Source organism: Pinus tabuliformis, chromosome 3_2, assembly GCF_031772625.1.
Source record: "Pinus tabuliformis cultivar Carrire ecotype Pingquan chromosome 3_2, CPIR1, whole genome shotgun sequence".
Classification (NCBI taxonomy): domain Eukaryota; kingdom Viridiplantae; phylum Streptophyta; class Pinopsida; order Pinales; family Pinaceae; genus Pinus; species Pinus tabuliformis.
Window position 1 is genome coordinate 379,933,634 of NC_142302.1, and position 22,062 is coordinate 379,955,695.

At 41.8% G+C, this 22,062-nt stretch overlaps 1 protein-coding gene across 3 annotated transcripts in view; it reads left to right on the forward strand.

Annotated features, from left to right (window-relative positions):
* Positions 1–22,062, forward strand: part of LOC149181004 (two pore calcium channel protein 1-like) — a 534,602-nt gene that overhangs the window by 22,111 nt on the left and 490,429 nt on the right. For all 3 annotated transcript variants that reach the window (XM_089416403.1, XM_089416401.1, XM_089416402.1), the window contains exon 4: positions 21,460–21,555. In XM_089416403.1, coding sequence (XP_089272529.1) covers positions 21,460–21,555 — 96 coding nt within the window. The remainder of the gene's footprint in view (positions 1–21,459; positions 21,556–22,062) is intronic.

Sequence of the window (22,062 nt, forward strand, 5' to 3'; positions counted from 1 at the left end):
TCTGTAATGTTCCTATGTAGGAATATGAGTGATATTTTAAACAAATAAACTGTGCAACAACATAAAATTAAAAACATGCATTATACATCCATAGAACACTGTAAATCTGGAACTGCTGAGCCATATGTTATAAATATGAGAGCATAGGTACAATATAAATGAGATGGTGCACCTGGGCTTGTCCCAAGGACAGGCTGGACCAAACCTAGGTGATGGAATAACTAAGCTGAAGGCTGCCCAGTTGCTGCACCACTCTGCACTGCGCTGTCCCAGTAAAACTGTTGTCTTGCTGAACTTCGACTTGCTAGAATGTGCCCAAAAACTGCCCAGAAAATTATATCCTTTCAACCTCGGACTCCTTGGACAAAACCCAGAAAAACTCAGAAGGGAATTTCTTTGGTTTTGACTTTGGATTTTCGGCCTCCTTGGAGCCTCTCCCCAGCTGCTGCTGCCAAATTCGACTTGCAGGAAACAGCCTGCAAATCCCTATGAAAACACCCCTAGAATGCTAGGTCCACCTGTGCTAATGGACTTCTTGCTCCCCAATGATCCTTGGCCCGGATGACTGCTCTCCCAAGCACCACGAGTTTGCTGCCAGAGGCCTCTACGCAATCCCTCTGCCCAGAAATTCGTATTGCTGTAACCCCTGACTGGCTGGCTGCAAAACTCAGCGAAATTGTCCTCAACCAACAACCTTTCCAACTCCCGAACTCCCAACAAGCTATGGACCTTCTCGCTGGCTTAATCTTCTTCTGCGTGTTTCTGGTTGCCCAGAAAATACGTAGTCTCCTCCTCTGCGTCGCTGGATGAAGTGTATGGCTATGTTGGAAACCTCTGAAATCTTTGTGGAACAGCGTCCCTAGGGCGGGCACGGATAGTCCCCCAAAGTAGAGGTTGAATCTCCCCTGTGGAAGATTCGTGGCTAAACAACTGGTAGACTCGCTAAGCAACAAAGCGTACAAAGATGAGTTTGTTTATAAAATGATCAAGATGAAAACAAAATGAGAGCTGATCTCTCTTTATAACTCCTTGGGCCCCTTTAGCCCCATGTGGGTCCCTCCATCCACCGATTCGATTTTCCCTCCAAGCATATCGAATGGCTAATTTGGACACCTATGTGGGTGGTCCCCACACTCCACTAGTAGCTAGATAAAGTCGATTTGGCCCCTAAGTCCCTAAGTCGAAAGTGTGGGGCTGTCTTCCTTAGTCAAAAATGTGCAAAATTGTGTAGCGGCACCCTGTTACTAATGTGTTTGAGAAGTGACATGACAGTTCTCCCCTCCCAAATGTTGCTTGCCCTCAAGCAACCTCAAAGTTGGGTGCTCCAAAATATGCTCACCCTCCTAGGTGGCATCCTCATCTGGAAAGTTCTTCCAATGCACCAAACATCGCTTGTCCTCAAGCAATGCTTGAACAAACACCCTCTTTGACTGTGGACCCCCACTATCACTGCAAACTTCACCAGGGTCCCAAATGTGCCTGCAGAATGTTTTCAAATATAAGTAGTGTATTGCCCCGGTCCCATTAAATTCTGCCCAGTTGTAGCTCCCTGCTATGCTACAAAACAATTCACCATAGTGGAGACCTTCTTTCACACAGGTTCTTGAATCCCAAGGCCATATCTGGAAACTGGCCATCCCATATGCATTGCTCACTGGATCTTCAAGGCAACCCCCCAATATAGCAATGCAATTTTGTGTTTTTATATCTATACCCTCAAATGTTACAGGCTGACCTGAGATTCCAATTGCCTTCTCTTGTATTGGTGGAATGTCAGTGACCCCACTGCTGTAATGTACCCTTGTCGGAAGATAGACAATAGTAACTGGCTCAGGGGGCTTGGTTTTTGCATCAAACTCATTGATCTCTGATTTCCAAGTGTTCTCATCATACAACAAACATATTAGACAACCATCATTCTCTTCAACGTGATATTTCATTGTATTCTGCTTGAATTGGTGGTGGTAGTCGCCATACCAAGTATGTATATGTTCAATAAAAACCTGAGAATAGACTGCCAAGGATACACTCATGGTAACCCCATCAACATGTAAATTAGAGTTGTTTTCCCCAACAGCTGTAATTCCTCTAGTTATCATTCCAGAGTAACTGCTATCTTCACTCTCAAGACAGTACATGTCCTTCCCATGTGTGTCAACAATTCCAACTAGTATGGAATCCTTGTTAATTCTTCCATTTTCCCGTTTCGGGTTAATTTGGAAATTTGGAGCAGCATAACATAGTGAAGCCAATCTCCCTTTGGAGAGACCTTTGTCTTCTAGTTGTTCACACTCACGAATACACACAACATTCAAAGCTGCACCAAATCTAACATCCTTAAACTCACAATTTGCTAACTTTTCGTTGTAGTTAGGAAATAGATTGCTCGTGAGGTGCCCAATGAAATTTGTTTCAACTTGGCCATTTAAAAAGGTACATTGACCAGCAAGGCCTTGGAGGGATTTAACATTAGCTGGTACACCAGCAGTCTGAAACCTTGACAGGTGATCCTCCAATTTAACCCATGCTCCTGCTCGGTTTCCTTCCCAGGCGGATAGTTTAGCTATCATTGGATCATAAGGTACATTGACTGTATCCCTTTCTTTAATTCCTGTCTCAATTCTAACCTTGGTCAATAAGGGTGAGGGGCAGTATTGATTTAGAGATCTAGCTGCTGGTAGGAAGCTTTTAGGAACATTCTCATCATAAATGCGTGCCACAAAGGTATGGCCTGATTGAGGAATTGGAGACTGATTCAATGGCAAGGTTTCTTCATTTGCAACTTGGATTTGCCGCCCTACAAGATCTGCATTATAATGGCCTACCGCCATAGGCTCAAGATCACAACATGGCCTAAGTAACTGAGTATGCTTGACAACTTCTTGCAAGAAACTAGACTTGGTAATGCTTTCTTCTTTCAAGTAATCATGCAAAAATGTATTTGATAGTAGCCTAGCTGTAACATTCTTGATAGATTTATCAGGCTCTTCATTTGTATGTTTTGTATGGATTCTAATGGCACCTTCACACAAGCACCATATATCAGAAATAGTTTTTAATAGGGATGTTTCTCCATTTCCACTTAGACCTATCATCAACAAACGATCTCCTCTAGGGACCACCAATGACAGGCCTTCAAATAGAGTCATAGTGGACTGTAGTGTTTGCATTGTCACTTGTTTAATTCTCAATTTTGTTTGATAAACAGTATCAGCCCCATTGCATTCTGAAACAGCCCCGTAATACTGTTTAATCTTTAAGAAAATGATCTTTGGCCATTTTAGAGGCTGAAATTCGGTTGCACATGTCCAACCTTCTAACTGAGCCTTGTCATCACCATCATTGCTTTTATCTTCGATTGCAGTCTCATTATTCCCCAAGTCAGAAACTCCCATGCTAGGAATTACTTCTCTTGTGCGAATTGTAGGCCTATATGTACCTCCATTCTGCTGAAGGAACTGTTGGTGTGCCAGTGGTGTACCCACCAACTTCACCTTACATTCTTCTTGAGAAAAACCAGCTCTGAGTACACTTTCAACAGCTCTCCTCATGACCTCAAAGCGTTTAGCCTTGAGCTTCTTGTATTCCGCACTTCTACAATCCAATCCATACAACACATCATATGGCTCTGTTCTAGAGGTGTATGTATGAAGTACAACCTTTCCCTTAGGTGCTAAATTTGGACTTACCATACTCGTTATTGAAATGAGCACAACGTTTGGCTGAGCATCCACCCCTGGCTTCCAGTGGTTTATAATAATGTGATATAGTTCTAGGTCCTTTAGGATATCCATTGTGTCAAAACCAAGATGGAGATGCTTAAAAGAGTCACATTGGGGCAATTTTTGCACTTTTTCCCAATGGGTATCTGGCAATGCAGCTGTAGATAGCGATGCCTTACTGAAGTCAGCTCCCTTTGCATTTATGGAAATCCTACGTGTCAGCTTGACACCAACAGCTCGACCACCTGTTTTATACCATTCTGCAAACATATATACAATTTCTTTTGCTAGTGTACCATTGGCTTTTAATCCTGAAAGCAGAAAACAAAGTAGATCCAAACAGCTACGTATAAATGGATCTTTCAAATCCAAGGAGTCATAAGAAACACATGGAAAAGACTCGCCCAAAGTATCCAAAACCTGAGAAAGAAAATTGGCATGAGGTCCAGTAGATGGGAAGCTAAAGGACAGAGATGGCCCTGAGTCGAATTTATAGCCATTGATTACACATGAATGTACTGCTCCTCCAGATAAGTCATGACTTTCTGAAACCCAAACATCTTGCCCATATCTAGCCTTGAGGCTCGCAGCACAAGGTCCTCCAATTCCTCTTCCAAGTACCACAGAATCTGCCTTGGTCTTCCCTTCATCAAACATGCAATTCTGGCACCTTAGGTTCATTTGCCCAGGCAGGGATATTCTCAGGTAGGTATGCATTGAGTCAATAAGCATATTTGATACAGTTGCTCTTTTCCCTGGTGATTCCGTGACAGACTTTGCAGCAAAGGTTGCCAATGACCTTTTGTCTAGCACTGGCCTCACTCCTTTCAGAAATGGATATGAGAAGGAATATTCCATAGAATTGGTAGGTATTGAATATGAGCATAATGATTGCATCTCGTCATCATTACAAACTTCTGGTGGCCTTATGCAGGATCCAGTGAACTGAACCATATTTTTATGTCGAAATTTACTTATATTGAACACTTCTTGAGTGGAGTCTCGTCCCCTGCAAATAGGAATGATACCATCAAGGCGCTTCTGGCCATCTTCACAAGTTTTGTGTCCATATTTTGCTGAACCTTTGACATGGAAAGCACCTCCTATCATGACATCGCCAGACTTAGTGGCCAGCTGACCCTTTTTGTGAGGCAAACTTCTCACGGCCTTGCCAACTAGGACTTCATTTGAAAAAGGTCCATACGTTTCTCCTAAGCCCAGTTTGGAAACCTCTGCACTTGCAACATAAATTGATACCTTTTTCCTACCACCATCTGAATTATCACTTACCCTTTGGCTCCCTTCAGATGTATTTCTCAAAGAATCCACTGTATCTGGTTCCTCTACTAGTGTTGTTTCAGCTGCTTCCAAGTCTTCAGATTTGTAACTGTTTTCCTTTTTCTTTGCCATCTTCAATGATACCCACATTTCCAATTGTTTTAACATGTTTGCGAAATAGTCGTTGTAATCTTCAAATTTCTGACTTGAAAGCATTTTACCTTTAGTCTTCAGTTCTGGCCCCCGAATTTCCATCTTTGATACTGCCCACAGCTGAGCCAAGATGTGGGCTCTGATACCACTGTAATGTTCCAATGTAGGAATATGAGTGATATTTTAAACAAATAAACAATGCAGCGACATAAAATAAAAAACATGCATTATACATCCGTAAAACACTATAAATCTGGAACTACTGAGCCATATATTATAAAATCTGAGAGCATAAGTACAATATAAATGAGATGGTGCACTTGGGTTTGCCCCAAGGACAATCTGGACCAAACCCAAGTGATGGAATAGCTGAGCTGAAGGCTGCCTAGTTGCTGCACCACTCTGGACTGCGCTGTCCCAGCAAAACAGTAAACTGTTGTCCTTTTGAACTTCGATCTGCTGGAATGCGCCCAAAAACTGCCTAGAAAATTATATCCTTTCAGTGTCGGACTCCTTGGACAAAACCCAGAAAAACCCAAGGGAATTTCTCTGGATTTGACTTTGGATTTTCGGCCTCCTTGGAGCCTCTCCCCAGCGGCTGTTGCCAAAGTCGACTTGCAGGAAACTGCCTGTAAATCCCTCTGAAAACACCCCTAGAACGCTGGGTCCACCTGTGCTAACTAACTCCTTGCTCCTCGGATGATCCTTGGCCCGGATGACTACTCTCCCAAGCACCACGAGTTTGCTGCCAGAGGCCTCTGTGCAATCCCTCTGCCCAGAAATTCGTACTGCTGTAACCCTTGACTAGCTGGCTGCAAAACTCAGCGAAATTGTCCTCAACCAACAACCTTTCTAGCTCTCGGAACTCCCAGTGAGCTATGGATCTCTTGGTTGGCTCAATCTCCTTTTGCGTGTTTCTGGCTGCCCAAAAAATACGTAGTCTCTTCCTCTGCGTGGTTGGATGAAGTGTATGGCTATGCTGGAACCCTCTAAAATCTCTGTGGAACAGCCTCCCTAGGGTGGGCACGGATAGTCCCCTGAAGTAGAGAGGTTGAATCTCCCCTGTGGAAGATCCGTGGCTAAACAACTGGTAGACTCGCTAAGGAGCAAAGCGTACAAAGATGAGTTTGTTTGTAAAATGATCAAGATGACAACAAAATGAGAGTTGATCTCTCTTTATAACTCCTTGGGCCCCCTTAGCCTCATGTGGGCCCCTCCATCCACCCATTCGATTTTCCCTCCAAGGATATCAAATGGCTAATTCAGACTCCTATGTGGGTGGCCCCCACATTCCACTAGCAACAAATTAACGTCGATTTGGCCCCTAAGTCCCTAAGTCGAAAGTGTGGGGCCCTCTTCCTTAGTCAAAAATGTGCAAAATTGTGTAGCAGCTCCCTATTACTAATGTGTTTGAGAAGGGACATGACACCATCACAACTCTACTCTTTGCTCTCCTTGCCTTGCTGCTAAAGGATGCACTTGTCTCTACCTGGAAATTGTATAGATTCTTCATCCTCACACCTATCTGCTTCTTACATCTAGAAGCTAAGTGCTGGAGGTAAGCCTTACCTCTACTGAAGATGACATCATAACCCTTGTCCTCAAGGGTAGCTGGCGAAACAAGATTTTGCTTTAATCCTAGAACATAGAGGACATCTTTGAGATGAAGAGGATTACCTAACTCCCTTTGAAAACTGACAAAGCCAACTCCTCTAGCTGCATACATACCATCATCTCTCAGCTCAATCTGAAACTGCATGTCCTTCCCCTTTAGGTGGTTGAAATTCTTCTTGTTCCCGGTCATGTGGAAGGATGCTCTTGAATCAATATACCATACATTGTTGTCTATTGAGCTTGCCATGCAAGCAATCAATGAGAAATATTTCTCGAACTGGGCAGAAAATGCATCTACCTTCGCTGATGCAACTACATGATCCTTATTGGACTCCTTCTTCCACTTGGGACACTTAGTGGCATAGTGTCCAAACTCATGGCAATGGAAGCACTTGATCTTTATTAGATCCTTCTTCTTGCCCTTCTGACTGGAATCGACCACTCCTTGGCCCTCCTTGCCCTTGGCCTTACTACTCTTGCTTGCCAGGGAAAAGTTCTCCTTCACAAGAGGCTGTACTTAGGGCACAATAGGGCAACCTCTAACAACCCTCCAACCTGTACTTAAGTTGACCACACAAACTATCCAATAGGACCTCATCCACTTAGCAAAACATCAACTTGAGAATAACATTCAACATACCTTAACCAACAGACTTCTTCTGCTTCTCTAGGTCACGACCTTGTGCAATTATCTGATTTTTTATTTTTTGGTTCTTCTTCTGGCCCTCATATTAGGGCATCTTGCACCCACATCAACACACAATCTGTTGCCTCAAAACTTCGCAAACCCTTCTCCACAAATTCCTCCTTTTTGTGATATCACTTGTCCTCTTATATACTATTCTTCCAACTCCTTAAGACCACAAACCAACCCTAAACTAGGGCTCGGTTCCTCTTGTAACAAAACAGGAAAAACTCGACCTGATTTGCAAGGTGTTTGCACCACAAATAGTGCACAAGAACACTACCCAGAATGCTCCTCTTCCATGCTGCCTGCCCCTGCCTAATTCGGCCTAATTAGTCACAAGAAAAATGAACCAAAACCAATCCTCTTCTCCACTTCGCTAGGCTCCTTTAGGCTGTGGCTATTTCAAAGATATTCTCCTTATGATGTTGCACTTCGACGTACCAATCAACTTGTGTTGGTCTTTATTATGTTCCTTGCTTTGATACCGTGTAGAAAATCCTTGAAATTTTGCTTTTCTATAATGAACAATTTGAGCACTAGTTTCTTTTCATCAAGACACAAAATTTCTCTACCATAGATAAGCAGCGGAAATAAAAGAATATGCAGAGATAAAGAACACAATCACACAAGAACACAATACAATTTTTCCTAGGAACCCAATTGGGAAAACCCACTTCTTTTCTTGAGAATTTTATTAAAGGAGTCTAAGCAATAGATCTCTTACAAAACAATCTTGTTTCAATAGTCAACACACTTGTTCTCCCTGCTTTACCTAAGCTTGAAACACCCTTCTTGTAGCCTTGATCTGCTCCCTGAATCCTTGCGCAACTTGAGCCCTATTTCCTAACGCAATAGTGGCTCCTATCTTATATGGAATTCTCCCTATTTCCTAGCGCAAATCTGGCAAGAATTCCTCCCTTCAATCCTGCGTATGGGCTTCTCCTCACACACTCTCCTTGCTAGAAGTCCCTGCTCACACAACCTTGTGCAAATGATAATGATCAAAGATGTGCCTCCGTCTTCCTTATAAGCAATTCGACCCATCTATACCTGGCAAATTTATGTTTAGAACTCAAACTTTTGATTGACTAGTTAATTGAGTCTGATTGACTCTTGCAACTCGTCCTAGCCACAAATAACCTTTGAGACTTTGTCACTTGCCCCTTTCCAACTCTAACTCTACTAGGAGACAAACAACTTCGCCTCCAACTATACGCATGAGTTAAACTGCTTCATGAACTCGTCCTAACTTTTAGGAATTCGTCCTAACTTATAGGAACTTGTGCATGCTAAAGAAAGACCGCTTGTGGTCTCTTTGACTAAGGCACAAGTCAAAGAAGACCTTACCTTCTATTGTTTTCAACATATTTTGAGTACAAGTCATGAGAGTATTTGGTCACCAATATCTCCTCTTAGAAGCTTCTTGATAATCTTAGATTCCTTAAATAAATCCATATACATATGTTTTTATGTAACTAATATAATCAATAACTAAAAGTTCATTCTTGTAGGAGATTGATATGAGCACAAAATAACAATGAAAATACTCACATACACGATTAGAGAACCCGAGAGAGAGAGAGAGAGAGAGCTTGCAATTGGAAAGGACATTGCTTAGTATTCATTTTATTTAGTTATATATCTATAAATATATAAGCACAAAATAGGTGGAGGGGGATCATATTCGGCCAAGTCTACTAGGCTTACAATTAAATTATACATATTTAGGTGGGAATTGTTATTGCAAAATTTAACACCTTAGTGCAAAGCCTCAACAAGCATTCTAGATTAAGGGAAACAATGGGATTAGCCACCACTATTACCTTAGAAATTGTTCCCCTGCTATTCTATGGACGGATATTATCCCCACAAGGGAGGCTTCCTCAACAGATCTTGGAGATTAGATAACCTAAGAACTCCTAGGCTAGATATCCTCCAAGGATTCTACTAAATAAAACACCCAAGGATAATGTTCAATAAAACAGGGCTCTAGATGAGATGAGCGATAGTTCAAGGTAACAAGTTCAAAATACTTATGGCTAAATCTAGAGGGCTTGAATCTCCTAAAAAGGCTCAATAGATCTCAAACACAAGCTACCTTCAAAATACCAATTGCTGTTATAAATTAGGGTTTTTAAGAAGCACAATTTATAACATGCAAAATTTATGACAACCATAACAAAATAGCTTATAAATGATGATAAACGATAAATAAACAAAAGCTATTAAATGAGCAAACAAGGAAATAGATTGCACCAAATTTTCAATGGCTAAAAATGCATAAAACAACTATGAAACCCTACACGTCAACCCTAAAAAAGTGGCTAAAAAATGCATAAAAATTATATTTTTGTTTTTTCCAATTTAGTATATGCAAAGCCTAATCCAAGGACTATGAGGTCCAGGTTATTTTATGCTATTAAATGCAAATTTTGTTGTAACCTATCCCTAATTTACCTTAGAAAACATTAAAAAAAGTAAAAAATTTAGGGTTTTAAATTTTATAGGATTGACACACTAATGGACTAGTGTCTTCTGCCAATCCATGGCTAATGGAGTCAAACGGCTAGGTCTATGGAACAAGGTTGATTGGAATGAGTTGTGAGAGAGGAAATGTTACAAAGAGGTTTCTCTTCATCAAAACCCTAGTGACTTTCAATTAATTGGAGAATAAAAATCAAGGAAGCTATACCAAGATTCCTTGATTGAAACTAGGAGCTGTTGGAGAATGTAACTAGTTTCGGTCTTCATAATTTGTACCATTATGTATTTAATGTATAAAATATTAAATTGAAAGAAAAGAAAAATAAAATTATTATTATTTTCTAGATAAGCATGTTCTTTGTGCTTCTAGGTTTTTGATTCAAAGAGTCAAAGTCCTATTTTGGACCTATTGTAAAAGAAAATGGAAAAGAATTTTTAAATGTAAAATTTGGGATAGAAACCCCTCTAGATGCCAAGTCGACCTTGCCCCGGTGGACATGTCTGTTCACACCCCCTTTAAACTATATAAATAGAGGATAGATGGAGCTCATTTTGGTACACACACTTGGATGGTTTTGGTCTGAAATATCACAGAAAAGATAGAGAGGATGAGGGAGGCTAAAGTCTGGAAGAAGATCTACGTTGGTACATCTTTTCTTGCTGGTTCCTTGCTGGTGAATCTACTGGAAGGAAGAATGATTTGACTTGGCATCTAGAGGTGGAAATTTTTGTGGTTTTCGGTCTTGGATATCTCATTTGATCTGATTCTATAAGAAGAAATTTTTTGGGTTTTCCCCTTGGAGGGGTTTTGCCCTGACTTGGAGCCTATATCTATTGTTTTATCGTCTTCTGTGATCTTCATGTTTTTATGATAATTGCTTGATGAAGTAAGAAAACATAATAATGAAATGCTAATAATCTCACAAGTAATTATCATGTTATGGAAATTTGATAATAAAGTTGAAAACCTCCCGATTTCCAACATGGTATCAGAGCTAAGGATTGAAGTATGAGGTTTTGAAGATCACTCAATTGGCTTGTCTCGGATCTCTCAATGGCTTTAGAAGCTCGCACTTTTTGGACTAAATCTTTTGGTAGCATATATTTTGATGGTTGTGATTTAATGGCTCAGTTTTGATGACTTGCAAATCTCAGTAAGGGCATCACAAAAGGCTGCGATTCAATGATATCGCTCTTTTTTTATGACTCAAGATATATTCCAGAGACATCACAATTGCTACAGTAACGTATATTTTAGCTTTGTACCATGGTAACAAGATAGTTTTATGTCTCAAGTAAGAAGATTACATACTCTGCGATATCTCTGTGGCTCAGAATGAAAATTGCTTCTATTTGACAAATCTCTACGGTAAAGGTTGTGTAATCTCTATGACGGTGGCTTATATTAGCTCTTTCCTGTGGCTCGCATATGGACCATAACAACGTACTTGTAATTCTATGATATGTCACTCGCATCTATATCTGGGATAAATCTGAGGCTTGGTCTAATTATAGGTTCGCATGATCCATAAGATTAATATACCCATCGCTCGAATCTGATCTAGGGCTCAATATTCTTATGGATTGCAGTCGGATCATGACACATGGTTTATGGCTCGATAATATACTCAAGTCGCTTGCATCGCATAGTAAATAACAATGAGATTAGCTATATATGATATTCTTACGATGAATAGTCACAATGGCGTCTCGACTCTAGATAACACACAGTGTCTCTATTTATATACTGGCCCGAAATTTGGTTCACAATGTCTCAGTAACTCAATCACCATAAGTGATCTCATTCACAATATGAATCAAAATTTTGGATCTTTGGACCTTGCATATTTAGCTAGAGTCATCATACTTGTAGCGCATACCCTTATGAAGCTCGCTACAGTGAGATAGTGACACTGTAATTGAGACGGTGACTCTAACTACGTGATGAGAAAATATTGGGCAACAATGTTGAGGTCAACCTTGATTAAAATGATGAAGAGGACTTGTGGTCAGACACTGGCTTGATAATGACTCACATACTCTATGAATATAGACATAGGTTCTATCATAGCGAATATTGTTGAATTTTCTAAGTCTATCCGTTAGAAAATTAATCTGTATTCTGCTGGTTTATTTCTTCTACTTGTAAATTCTAAACAAGTTATTTAAAACATTTAAATACCGAAATAAACACAATACAGTCACAACATCTACAAATCATCAACTAAAAGAAAACAAGCACACAAGTGACACTGTTATTTTTGGACAAATGTCCCTAGAAAAATCCAATGTGGGAAAACGGTGCAGCTATTATGAGGGTTTATTATTATGCAGCATTTCCTTGAGTACAACTGAGTGCCTAACCGACTCACTCAACAAAGAAAAAATACACGACAACAATACCTCTATATTCGGAAACAGGTATTCAGAAAACCTGTCCCACGAAACTCTCTCCGACACAACTGAAGCTCAGCGCTGGCCCTTCTGGCCTTTGCATCAGCCTCCTGTTGACCTGCATTAGCCCCAAGACCCTCTGCGTTAGCCCTTTGAGGCATTGCGCAGCCTTTGGGATCCTCTGCATCACTCCAGCAGCCTTTGCGTGATGACGCAATCCCTCTAACCTCTGCACTGTCTCTGCTGGGCTCTGTGTGGCCTGCACTGGTTGCTGCTCTCACTCTCCCTGCTTCTGCGCTGGTCTTTCAGTACTGTCTCTGCCTCTCTGTCCAGTACGCACTGCCCCTCGCTGCTGATCACTGATTCACTTTTTCTTAGCAATCCCGCTCTAGCAAAATGAATGACTGACCACTCTGGTGTGTTCTCCAACTAACCCTCAAGCCTCTTCTTATACTTTTCTCGTTGGTCCTTCAACGTTCGAGATTACATCTCTAATCAATGACTAAGATTAGATTTCGCTTGATCCATGTCTTTTGGAACCTTCTAACCCAGTTTTATATTAATACCCATTAATATTTTATTTTTCCTAAGTTTAGACTTAGGAACTCCATTAAAAATATTAATTATTTTAATATCTCCTAAACCGGGTAGAATCTACCCAAACCATTTCTGGGTCTTGGAGATCTCATGTGCTTTAGCCTTTCAACCAATTTTCATGGCTAGAGCACATCCGATGCTACCCCAAATCAACACTCCCTCTTAGCGAGGACTGTGCTCTAGTAATACTCCACACTGAGTATCACTCTGATTATATGACACTGGTACTTGTGCTGATGCTAGGCCTCCCCACCCAACATCCTCTGCACTTCTGCATCCTGTACTGCTACCCATGGCTCTGCCACTGCCACTGCTACATCTATACGACAGCTCCCTCTGCATCCGTGCTGCTGTTGGTCCTTTCTCCCAACACTGCATCTGCATTGCGTCCCCCTCTCATCATGCTGCATCGTGCTATTGCAAACTGCTACTTCACTGCAACTCAGTCACTGAGAAGTAAGTAATTGATCCACCCAACTTCTGACATCCCTGTCAGGCTAGAAACACTCCCGGTGCTAAAGCTCCCTCTGCCGCTAACAAGTGCTCCTTCTACTGACCTCTGCGCTACTGCAACACCTCCATGCATCTCACACCGTTGCACACCTCTCTGTGCCATCCTGCACTATTGCAACACTCCCGTGCCTCTTGCATTGTTGTAGCCTGCTACCCTCACGCTGCTCGGGGACTCATGCTCTATATCACTCTCTGCCGCTTCATCCGCATCCGTCTCTATCGAAATCCACTAGTCCTGCTACTGCTCTTCGGGGCTCTCGTAGCAAGGTAAAATCCAAGAGGTTGGGTACCTTAAGGATCCTGTCCCTTATCGCCTGTAGTCCTCCTGACTACAACTCGATGTCTCCCCACTTCTTCTCAAGTGGCACTGAGCACTCATTGCACAATCGTCATCTTCAACTTCTTTCTCCACCTTCGTTGGCGCTGCCTTCGAGTTAGAAGCCTCTCCCTTACTCTTCTTCCTCGGACACTGGTGCGCATAGTGACCCGGTTCCCCACAATGGAAGCACTTGACCTTGGAGAAGTCCTTCTTATTCCTCTTCTCCTGCTCTCTCACAGATGCTAGAGCACATCCTCTTCCTCTTCCTTCTTCATCCTGACCCTTTGCTGCTATTCCCCGTCTTGGTCAGCCGTTTGATCTCTTCTTGACAAAGAGCCGCCCACAGTTCTTCCCAATCTGGAAGACTGCCCTGCCCAGTATGCTTTGGACAAATGTCTCCCACTCCTTGGAGAATGTGTTAAGTGCAATCCTCACCATCAACTCCTGATCCAGCGTGGCCCCTATGGAAGTGAGTTGGTCACGAATCTCCTTCAACTGACCAAGGAAGACATCTATCTGCTGTCCCTTCTGCATCTGGTATGACCTTAGCTGATTCTCCAGGCGCATCTTCCTCTGCATGGAAGTATGCTGGTACAATGTCTTCAAAGTGTCCCACAACTCCTTTGCCGTTTCTTTCTCAGCAATATGTGGGACCACATGATCTTTGACCCCATCAAGGATGATGCACTTTGCCTTAGCCATTGCCTCCTCGTACCTTTCATTAGCTACCGGGTCAACTGGGATAGCCATTACTCTCAAGGCGAAGCCCTTGATACGATGTCTGTCTAGAATGGACATGATCTTGGCCTTCTAGACCACAAAATTGGATGCTTCGTCCAGCGTATCCTGATCCCTCAGCCCATTCACAACCATCTCTATGCTCTTCTCTGTCGACTCCTCTGAGTCTCTCTACTTCCTGCCTAGAAGTTCTCGGTTCGACTCCTGCTGAGTCTCTCTACTTCCCGTCTGGAAGTTCTCGGTTTGACTCCTCCGAGTTTTTCTACTTTCCATCTGGAAGTTCTCTTCTGTACTCCCTTTGAGTCCCGATTTCCCTCCTAGAAATCCTTCTGCCAACCGTCAAGTTTCCCCTCTCCAATCGTATGTGCAACTGCAACATTGATCCGGATTCCTTGGCTAGAAATCCGCCTCGGTAGAAACTTCCTCTACCTTGGTCTTGCCCTGTTAGGTATTGTTCTAACCACAGTACCCCACCAGCTTCGCTCCCGCAATTGCCCACAGCTTCCTTCGCCCCAACCACTGAAGGACTGAGCCTCTAGGCTCTGTGCAATCCCGACTAGAGCAAAAATAGCTCCCTCAGCCACTGCATCAACCCTCTTGGTCTCTGCGTGGCTTTGCGTGAGCCTCTCTTTGCCCTCCTCAGCCTCTGCGTTGGCCTCTCTCTGGCCCAGACTGATGACGCAATCCCTCTGCGTCAACCCTTCCTCTATTGCTTCTACAAGGATCAACTGCTGACACTCGGGACAACTGATTCTGCTGCAAATGCTTTGCTTAGCTGATGCCTTCAACTCTCCTGTGATCTGCAACCACGCTCTGATACCATGTTGAATTTTCTAAGTCTATCCGTTAGAAAATTAATCTGTATTCTGCTGGTTTATTTCTTCTACTTGTAAATTCTGAACAAGTTATTTAAAATATTTAAATACCGAAATAAACACAATACAGTCACAACATCTACAGATCATCAACTGAAAGAAAACAAGCACACAAGTGACACCTTTATTTTTGGAAAAATGTCCCTGGAAAAACCCAATGTGGGAAAACCGGTGCAGTTATTCTGAGGGTTTATTATTATGCAACATTTCCTTGAGTACAACTGGGTGCCTAACTGGCTCACCCGACAGAGAAAAAATACACGGCAACAATACCTCTATATTCGGAAACAGGTATTCAGAAAACCTGTCCCACGAAACCCTCTCCGACATAATTGAAGCTCAGCGCTAGGCCGCTAGCCCTTCTGGCCTTTGCGTCAGCCTCCTGCTGACCTGCGTCAGCTCTAGGACCCTCTGCGTCAGCCCTTTGAGGCACTGCGCAGCCTTTGGGACCCTCTACGTTAGCCCTCTGAGGCACTGTGCAACCTCTGGGACCCTCTGCGTCACTCCAACAACCTCTGTGTGGATGATGCAGTCCCTTTGGCCTTTGCACTGTCTCTGCTGGGCTCTGTGTGGCCTGAACTGGTTGCTGCTCTCGCTCTCCCTGCTTCTACGTTGGTCTCTCAGTACTGTCTCTGCCGCTCTGTCCAGGACTTGCTGCCTCTCACTGTTGATCACTGATTCACCTTTGCGTAGCAACCCCACTCTAGCAAAATGAATGACTGATCACTCTGGTGTGTTCTCCAACTGACCTTCAAGCCTCTTCTTATACTTTTCTTGTTGGTCCTTCAACAGCCGAGATTACATCTCTAATCAATGACTAAGATTAGATTTGGCTTGATCCATGTCTTTTGGAACCTTCTAACCCAGTTTTATATTAATACCCATCAATATTTTATTTTTCCTAAGTTTAGACTTAGGAACTCCATTAAAAATATTAATTATTTTAATGTCTCCTAAACTGGGTAGAATCTGCCCAAACCATTTCTGGGCCTTGGAGATCTCATGTGCGTTAGCCTCTCCACCAATTTTCATGGCTAGAGCACATCCGATGCTACCCCAAATCAACAAATATTGATCATGGAAAAAATTGAGATGTGATGGAATAAGCTGACCTAAAGCCTAGAATATTAATCCGTCATAGCTTACAATGAAAGAATCGAGACTATGTAAGCTATGTAGACTAGTAAAGCTAATCCCCGTGCCATGGAAATGAGAAGTAGTTTTGACTTGACAAATAATGTGGCACCTATACTGAAGATTAAAACTTGTTGTAGAAGTGTTGTCACGTAAAAAGGGACCGGATCTCTGCAAAGAAGAAGGCATGAGGTATGTACATTTTATTTTATGTTGAAAGTTAAGATTACAATAAAGGGTCTGAATATTCTTTAGGGTTTTTGCAAGCATACTTTGTATGATAAAATCTAGGGTTTATAAATCTTACATTCTTGAAGGATTTTGGTATCTAGGGTTCATAAAACCTAGATGGAATTAAATTAGCAAACCCTAGAAAGATGAAAAAACCCTAACCCTATATAATTGTTCCCTCTTTAAAAACCCCAACTCTTGATATCTAGGGCTTGCAAGAAAAATCTAGGGTTTGTGGTAAAACCCTCTCAAGGGTTATAGTGAAAAGAAAGCTAGGTCAAAAACCCTAGGGTTGATGTTTCCGCCAAAAGTAAAAACCTTATCAAGGGTAAGGTCAAGGAATTTAGGGTTTGTACTTACGAACCCTTGGAATTCACCCTCTAAGACACCATGGAAACCCTAGATTGAAAAAAGTGACATCATGCTCTTGTATTTGTATGTTGTGCTTGGTTGTACTTGTTAGTGAACATTGCAGGTGCGTAATAAAGGAAGCAAGACAAGAAGGATGGCAATGCAAAGCAATTCTTACGCTTGTTAATGACTTCTTAAAAATGATGAGCATGATGGAAAGAGGGAACTGTAAGAACCCTGAAGGAATTGATGCTAACAAGTTCATTGATGATTAAAAGGAGTAAGCATGCATCGTTGCATTTTCTAGAAGAGTCTTGATTTTGTAAAGATGCCTAAAAAAATGCTTGCTTCACCCTACAAGCATTGACCTTAAAGTTCAATGAAGAACTAGGGCTTCGTTCTTCCAATGGAGTTGCCAATAATGATATGTCAATATGTCGTATGGGGAACAAAACACACGTCTTGTGTCCCCGACAACAACGCCAAAATGTTACCGCTCAAACTAGTAGGGGGTCCTAGAGGGCACTTGCTAGGTCAAGAGAAACAATGAAGCTAAAGCCCACTGTCACCACAGCTAAAGCTTCCTACTCTTTACGGATTTTCACCGATGGGAGGAGACCCAATATGTAGAGAATCACTTATGAAGGATAGATCAACTAAGATAGATGTGAAGTGATCTCGGGGACCCTTTCCTAAGGGAGACTCAAGAATGGGACCTCCTTGCTTTTTAAGCAAGGTACAAAGCTTTCTAGGAAAAGAGGATGAGGATTTAAGGGCTAGGTTCAAGGAGTATGAATTGTAAAGGAGCTTCCCAATCTCTAAAATCGTTATGGAACTTGGTTTCCCAAGTGGTTTTTGAAGAATTGACTTTGACAATATATGGGACCACACGGGACCAAGTGGACCCAAGTTAGGTCAAGAGGAAGGAGTTTAGCAACCAATGATAGACTTGACCTAAACAAGGAGGAGAAGGGGATCAAAGAATTGATTTTCACTTGAAGGTGCAAAATGATCCCTATGAGGAACTAGCCTAGGGAAACTTAGGGAAAAAACCAATCTCGAGGATAGGGCTTAGGATATCTCACAACCCCACTGTTGGAATTCCCTCAAATTTGGAGGTGGCCTAGGAGATACTCCAACGCAATAGAGGCTAAGATATAGAAGCTTTTCTATGGGTGGATTGTCGGGAAAATGATGCCCTGGGAGCCCTAATGTGGCTAGACCTAGAATAAAGAAGGAGAGGTGAAGAAAAATGTTTCTTTAAGTGATCACCTTATGGTAGACCAGTGCCTAATCCTTTGGGGAGATTGGAGTCAAGAAGAATATGAGGATGGACTTCGTTTCTAGGTCAAGGAGGCTTCAAGGACAACTTTGCTTGTCATTAGGGTAAAGGAGAGTGACCTTAAAGCTTTTACACTTCGTTTTGCAAGGTAAGATGGCTTGTCAAGATAAATTCAACCATAGAATTATACCTAGGAGAATTCGTTCAATATACATGACCCATACATAGAGATATGCTATATAGAAACATAATTCCACAGTTTCGCAGTAAATGCATGCACCAACTAGCCCTATTATAGTGAAAATCTCATCATCGATGCATGTGACAAAGTAAAAGGATAAATAGCATTAAATTTGTACTTACATGTAAGAGAATATATCCAACCACCAATAAACTTGCCAATCATGAAGCTCTAAGATAAGAAAAGACAATCCATACATCAAAATTCATCCATGGTCCAAAATTTCGTCCACCAAGAAGGAATTGCGAAAATCTCAAGAGAGATACAAGTCCAAACCAAGTGATGATGAGAAATGAACTCTCATAATTTGTATTTATACACTCCTAATGAATTCGATTTAGCTATTTGAGCCTACATTAGCCCCTAAAATAAAAATAATGTGCAAATAACTAACTTTTGGTGACAAGCCCACCAAACTAGCTCATAAACAAAATAACAAGCCTCTCAAGAGGTCGAATGATCAATAATACATATTGTTGGGCTCTCTAAGAAGCCTGATGAAGTCCATAAGTGCCATAATGATGAATATGACTTCCAAAAGTAATGGACAAGGGGTTGGCCCCTTGTTCTCCACATAATAAACCTGTGGTGCTCCCAATGGGTGTGAGGGCACACAAGTGACCTCATGGGTCTCCAAGTAAGTCGAAGGTGCCTATAGATCATCTATAAGAGATCAAATGACGGTGTAAGTGTTGCCACATCAGCGTACAAGTCTTGGGTCATCTGCTAAGTGCATGGTACAACTTTGGGGCTAGCTGGGCAGAGGTGAACTAGGTGCATTTTCCTTGCCCAAAAGGTGAATCTCGAGCAATCTTTGAGCATCTCTATGGATCCATGGAGTGATTTCTACTGCTGTGGAGGCCCATGGCTCTCAACACACACCCTACATGTGCCAATGTAGCCCTTTGGAGGGTTAGGACCCCGTATAGGGAGACCAAACCCAAAATGGAGACCACCTGCAATCCTGCATAAGATCCAATGCGTCCCCTAGCCTTCCAGTACAACAAGTCATCAAGGAAATCGAGTAAAAGAGCTTACAAACCATGGAAAACAGGTGGGGACTTCATAATGGCATGCCCTTCCATAGTGGGCTTTGGCATGTGCTAATTTTTCCAAACTCCAAATGGGGTTAACCAAGTATCCTATTAGGTGGTTTCTACTTCTAAAGGGGATAGTATGTCCAAGGTACATCCTTTAAAGGGTGGTGGCATGTGATAAAGAGATGAATGGAGTAGGGGATGAAAAGGGGTAGCCCTGGGCCACATGCTGGGGTACAAGGGTAGCTAATAAAAGGGAAGCCCACACTTGGGTATATAAAGTATAAGAGGGAGCAATCGTGGTACATGAGGTGCCCCGACATTGATTTTTCCACCCTTCTTTATATGCCTTTTATGATTTTTCTTTAATTGATTGCTTGGGGCTCAAGGGATAAGAGTGTGATGTGTGTGATATATCACTTGATACCCCCTTTAAGGTAGGGCGGTTCATTGCCCACCAGGGATTGGGACAATCATGGGTTCCTGAATGATAAAGGAGGTTCATCTAGGGCCTGTAGGAACCAGGGTGATGGCCATGATGATGGGGTAGAGCTTATGTATTGGCTTTTGCCCACGTGCTAAATGTGTTTGTCCCGGCCATCTTTTGCATTTTGTGGTACATCTTCCTGTTGAATGTGGCCAATTATGCTTTTATCTTTATTTTTAGCTGCATCAACCTCCGGGGCATCATTCCAAGCCTAACCCAAGGTGTGGGTAAGGGGAAGGGGAAGGGGAAGGCTAACCTTATGTGGACCCAGTGGAGGAATGTGGACCCAGGTGGGAGAAATGATGAATGGAATTATAATGAGTGGAAGGGGAGTAATATATGTGGATGAGGGAGCGGGACCACGCAACCAAAATCAAGGTTTCCCATGTAGTACCATCCCTAAAGCCCAAAGGTCAATAAAAGAGATTCCACGGGACTAGGGTCCAAGGTTAACATCCAAAAGAGGTCTAGGGGACAAGAGCACAAACCTAGCCCACTCTTTTCGCCGAATCCCCCCATTAATCCATGCCCAAAAGTCCATGATAAACAAACTTCAATACTCAATTACCAATTGACAAGGCATACCTTTAGCTTTGGGAGGCCCACTTTCAAACATATGGTCATGACAGATGGGTGAGGGACCATATGGCTGGCTCAGGTGGCAGAGAAATGGCACAACGAGCTAGTTGGTGGCTCCAAGGGGCTGCTGGCTGTCGGCTGAGGACCATCTTGGAGAATATTTTTCTCTTGGGGATATCACCCACAAAATGGTGGGTAACAGGATTGATAGTCGTTAATCCTTGCATTTCAATGGCCCTTGGTTTCTTTAATTTTGGAGACCTTTCTCTCAAGGTTTACTTTCTAGAAAAGCATTTTATGCTTGGCAGATGATAGCTTGCTTTCCTTGCAGTCCTTAGCATAGTTCAAGAAAGCTCTCTTTAATTATTGACTGTAATATTTTTCTTAAGCAATATGGTAGTTTGATGCTTTGACTTCCTATGTTTTTCCTTCGTTTATAACTTTATTCTCATCTAGCTGCTCTCTTTATTATTTCTCAAGTTAAAATTCTGATCTTTGCTATTTTGTTTGTCGTAATTTCTCAAGCACTTTACTCTTTGCACCTTTTCTTAGTTATTACAAGGCTCATTCAGTGGGCAGGAATTGAGATATTCATTTATTTGAGTATTATATCCAACTTTGTCTAGTTGATTGGAGCTAAATAGTTGCATACAGATCTGTTCATTTTATCAATTACTTCACGAAAATGTATTATTTTCATGGTTAATAGCTCCCCTTTGATATTTTGAAATTGTCATTGCAGGTAATAACTTTATGTATACTGGCTGTACAGACCTTTTTTCCTATCAGCTACACAGGATATCGACTCTTTTGGAAGAATTCGCTCAATATCTTTAAAGTAATTATTTCTGTTAGAACTGTTTTTCTCTTTTAAATATGGTTAAAAATTATATGCCCAATTTACTTGGAATGTTAGCTCTAGATTCTGTTCTGGCTTATGAGATGAACTCAAGTCACCAAGCATGTTGCAAGTGCCTAATAAAAGCTTGTGTTTAATCTAAAGTGAAATATAAGTGTGTAACGAATAGAAGTTATAAAATAAAGTACAATATAATGTAAATAGAATAATAATAAATGGTGATAACTCTATAGTAAAATATGATGTAAAGTTCATTGATAAAATATCACTGTGCATAACGAGATTGTTCCAGTCTGCATTCTTGAAGGTACATGCAATCGGAGAAACTCGTGACGGGGTTATAAAAGGTGGGCATTCACAAGTGGGTAGGCAGAGTACATAATATATTCTGTATAGGAACAAACGCAATTTGTATAGGAATTATTACCCCATAATCCATCACTTATAGAGATAAAGTCCTAAAGCTCAAGTCAGTCTTTGGAGGAA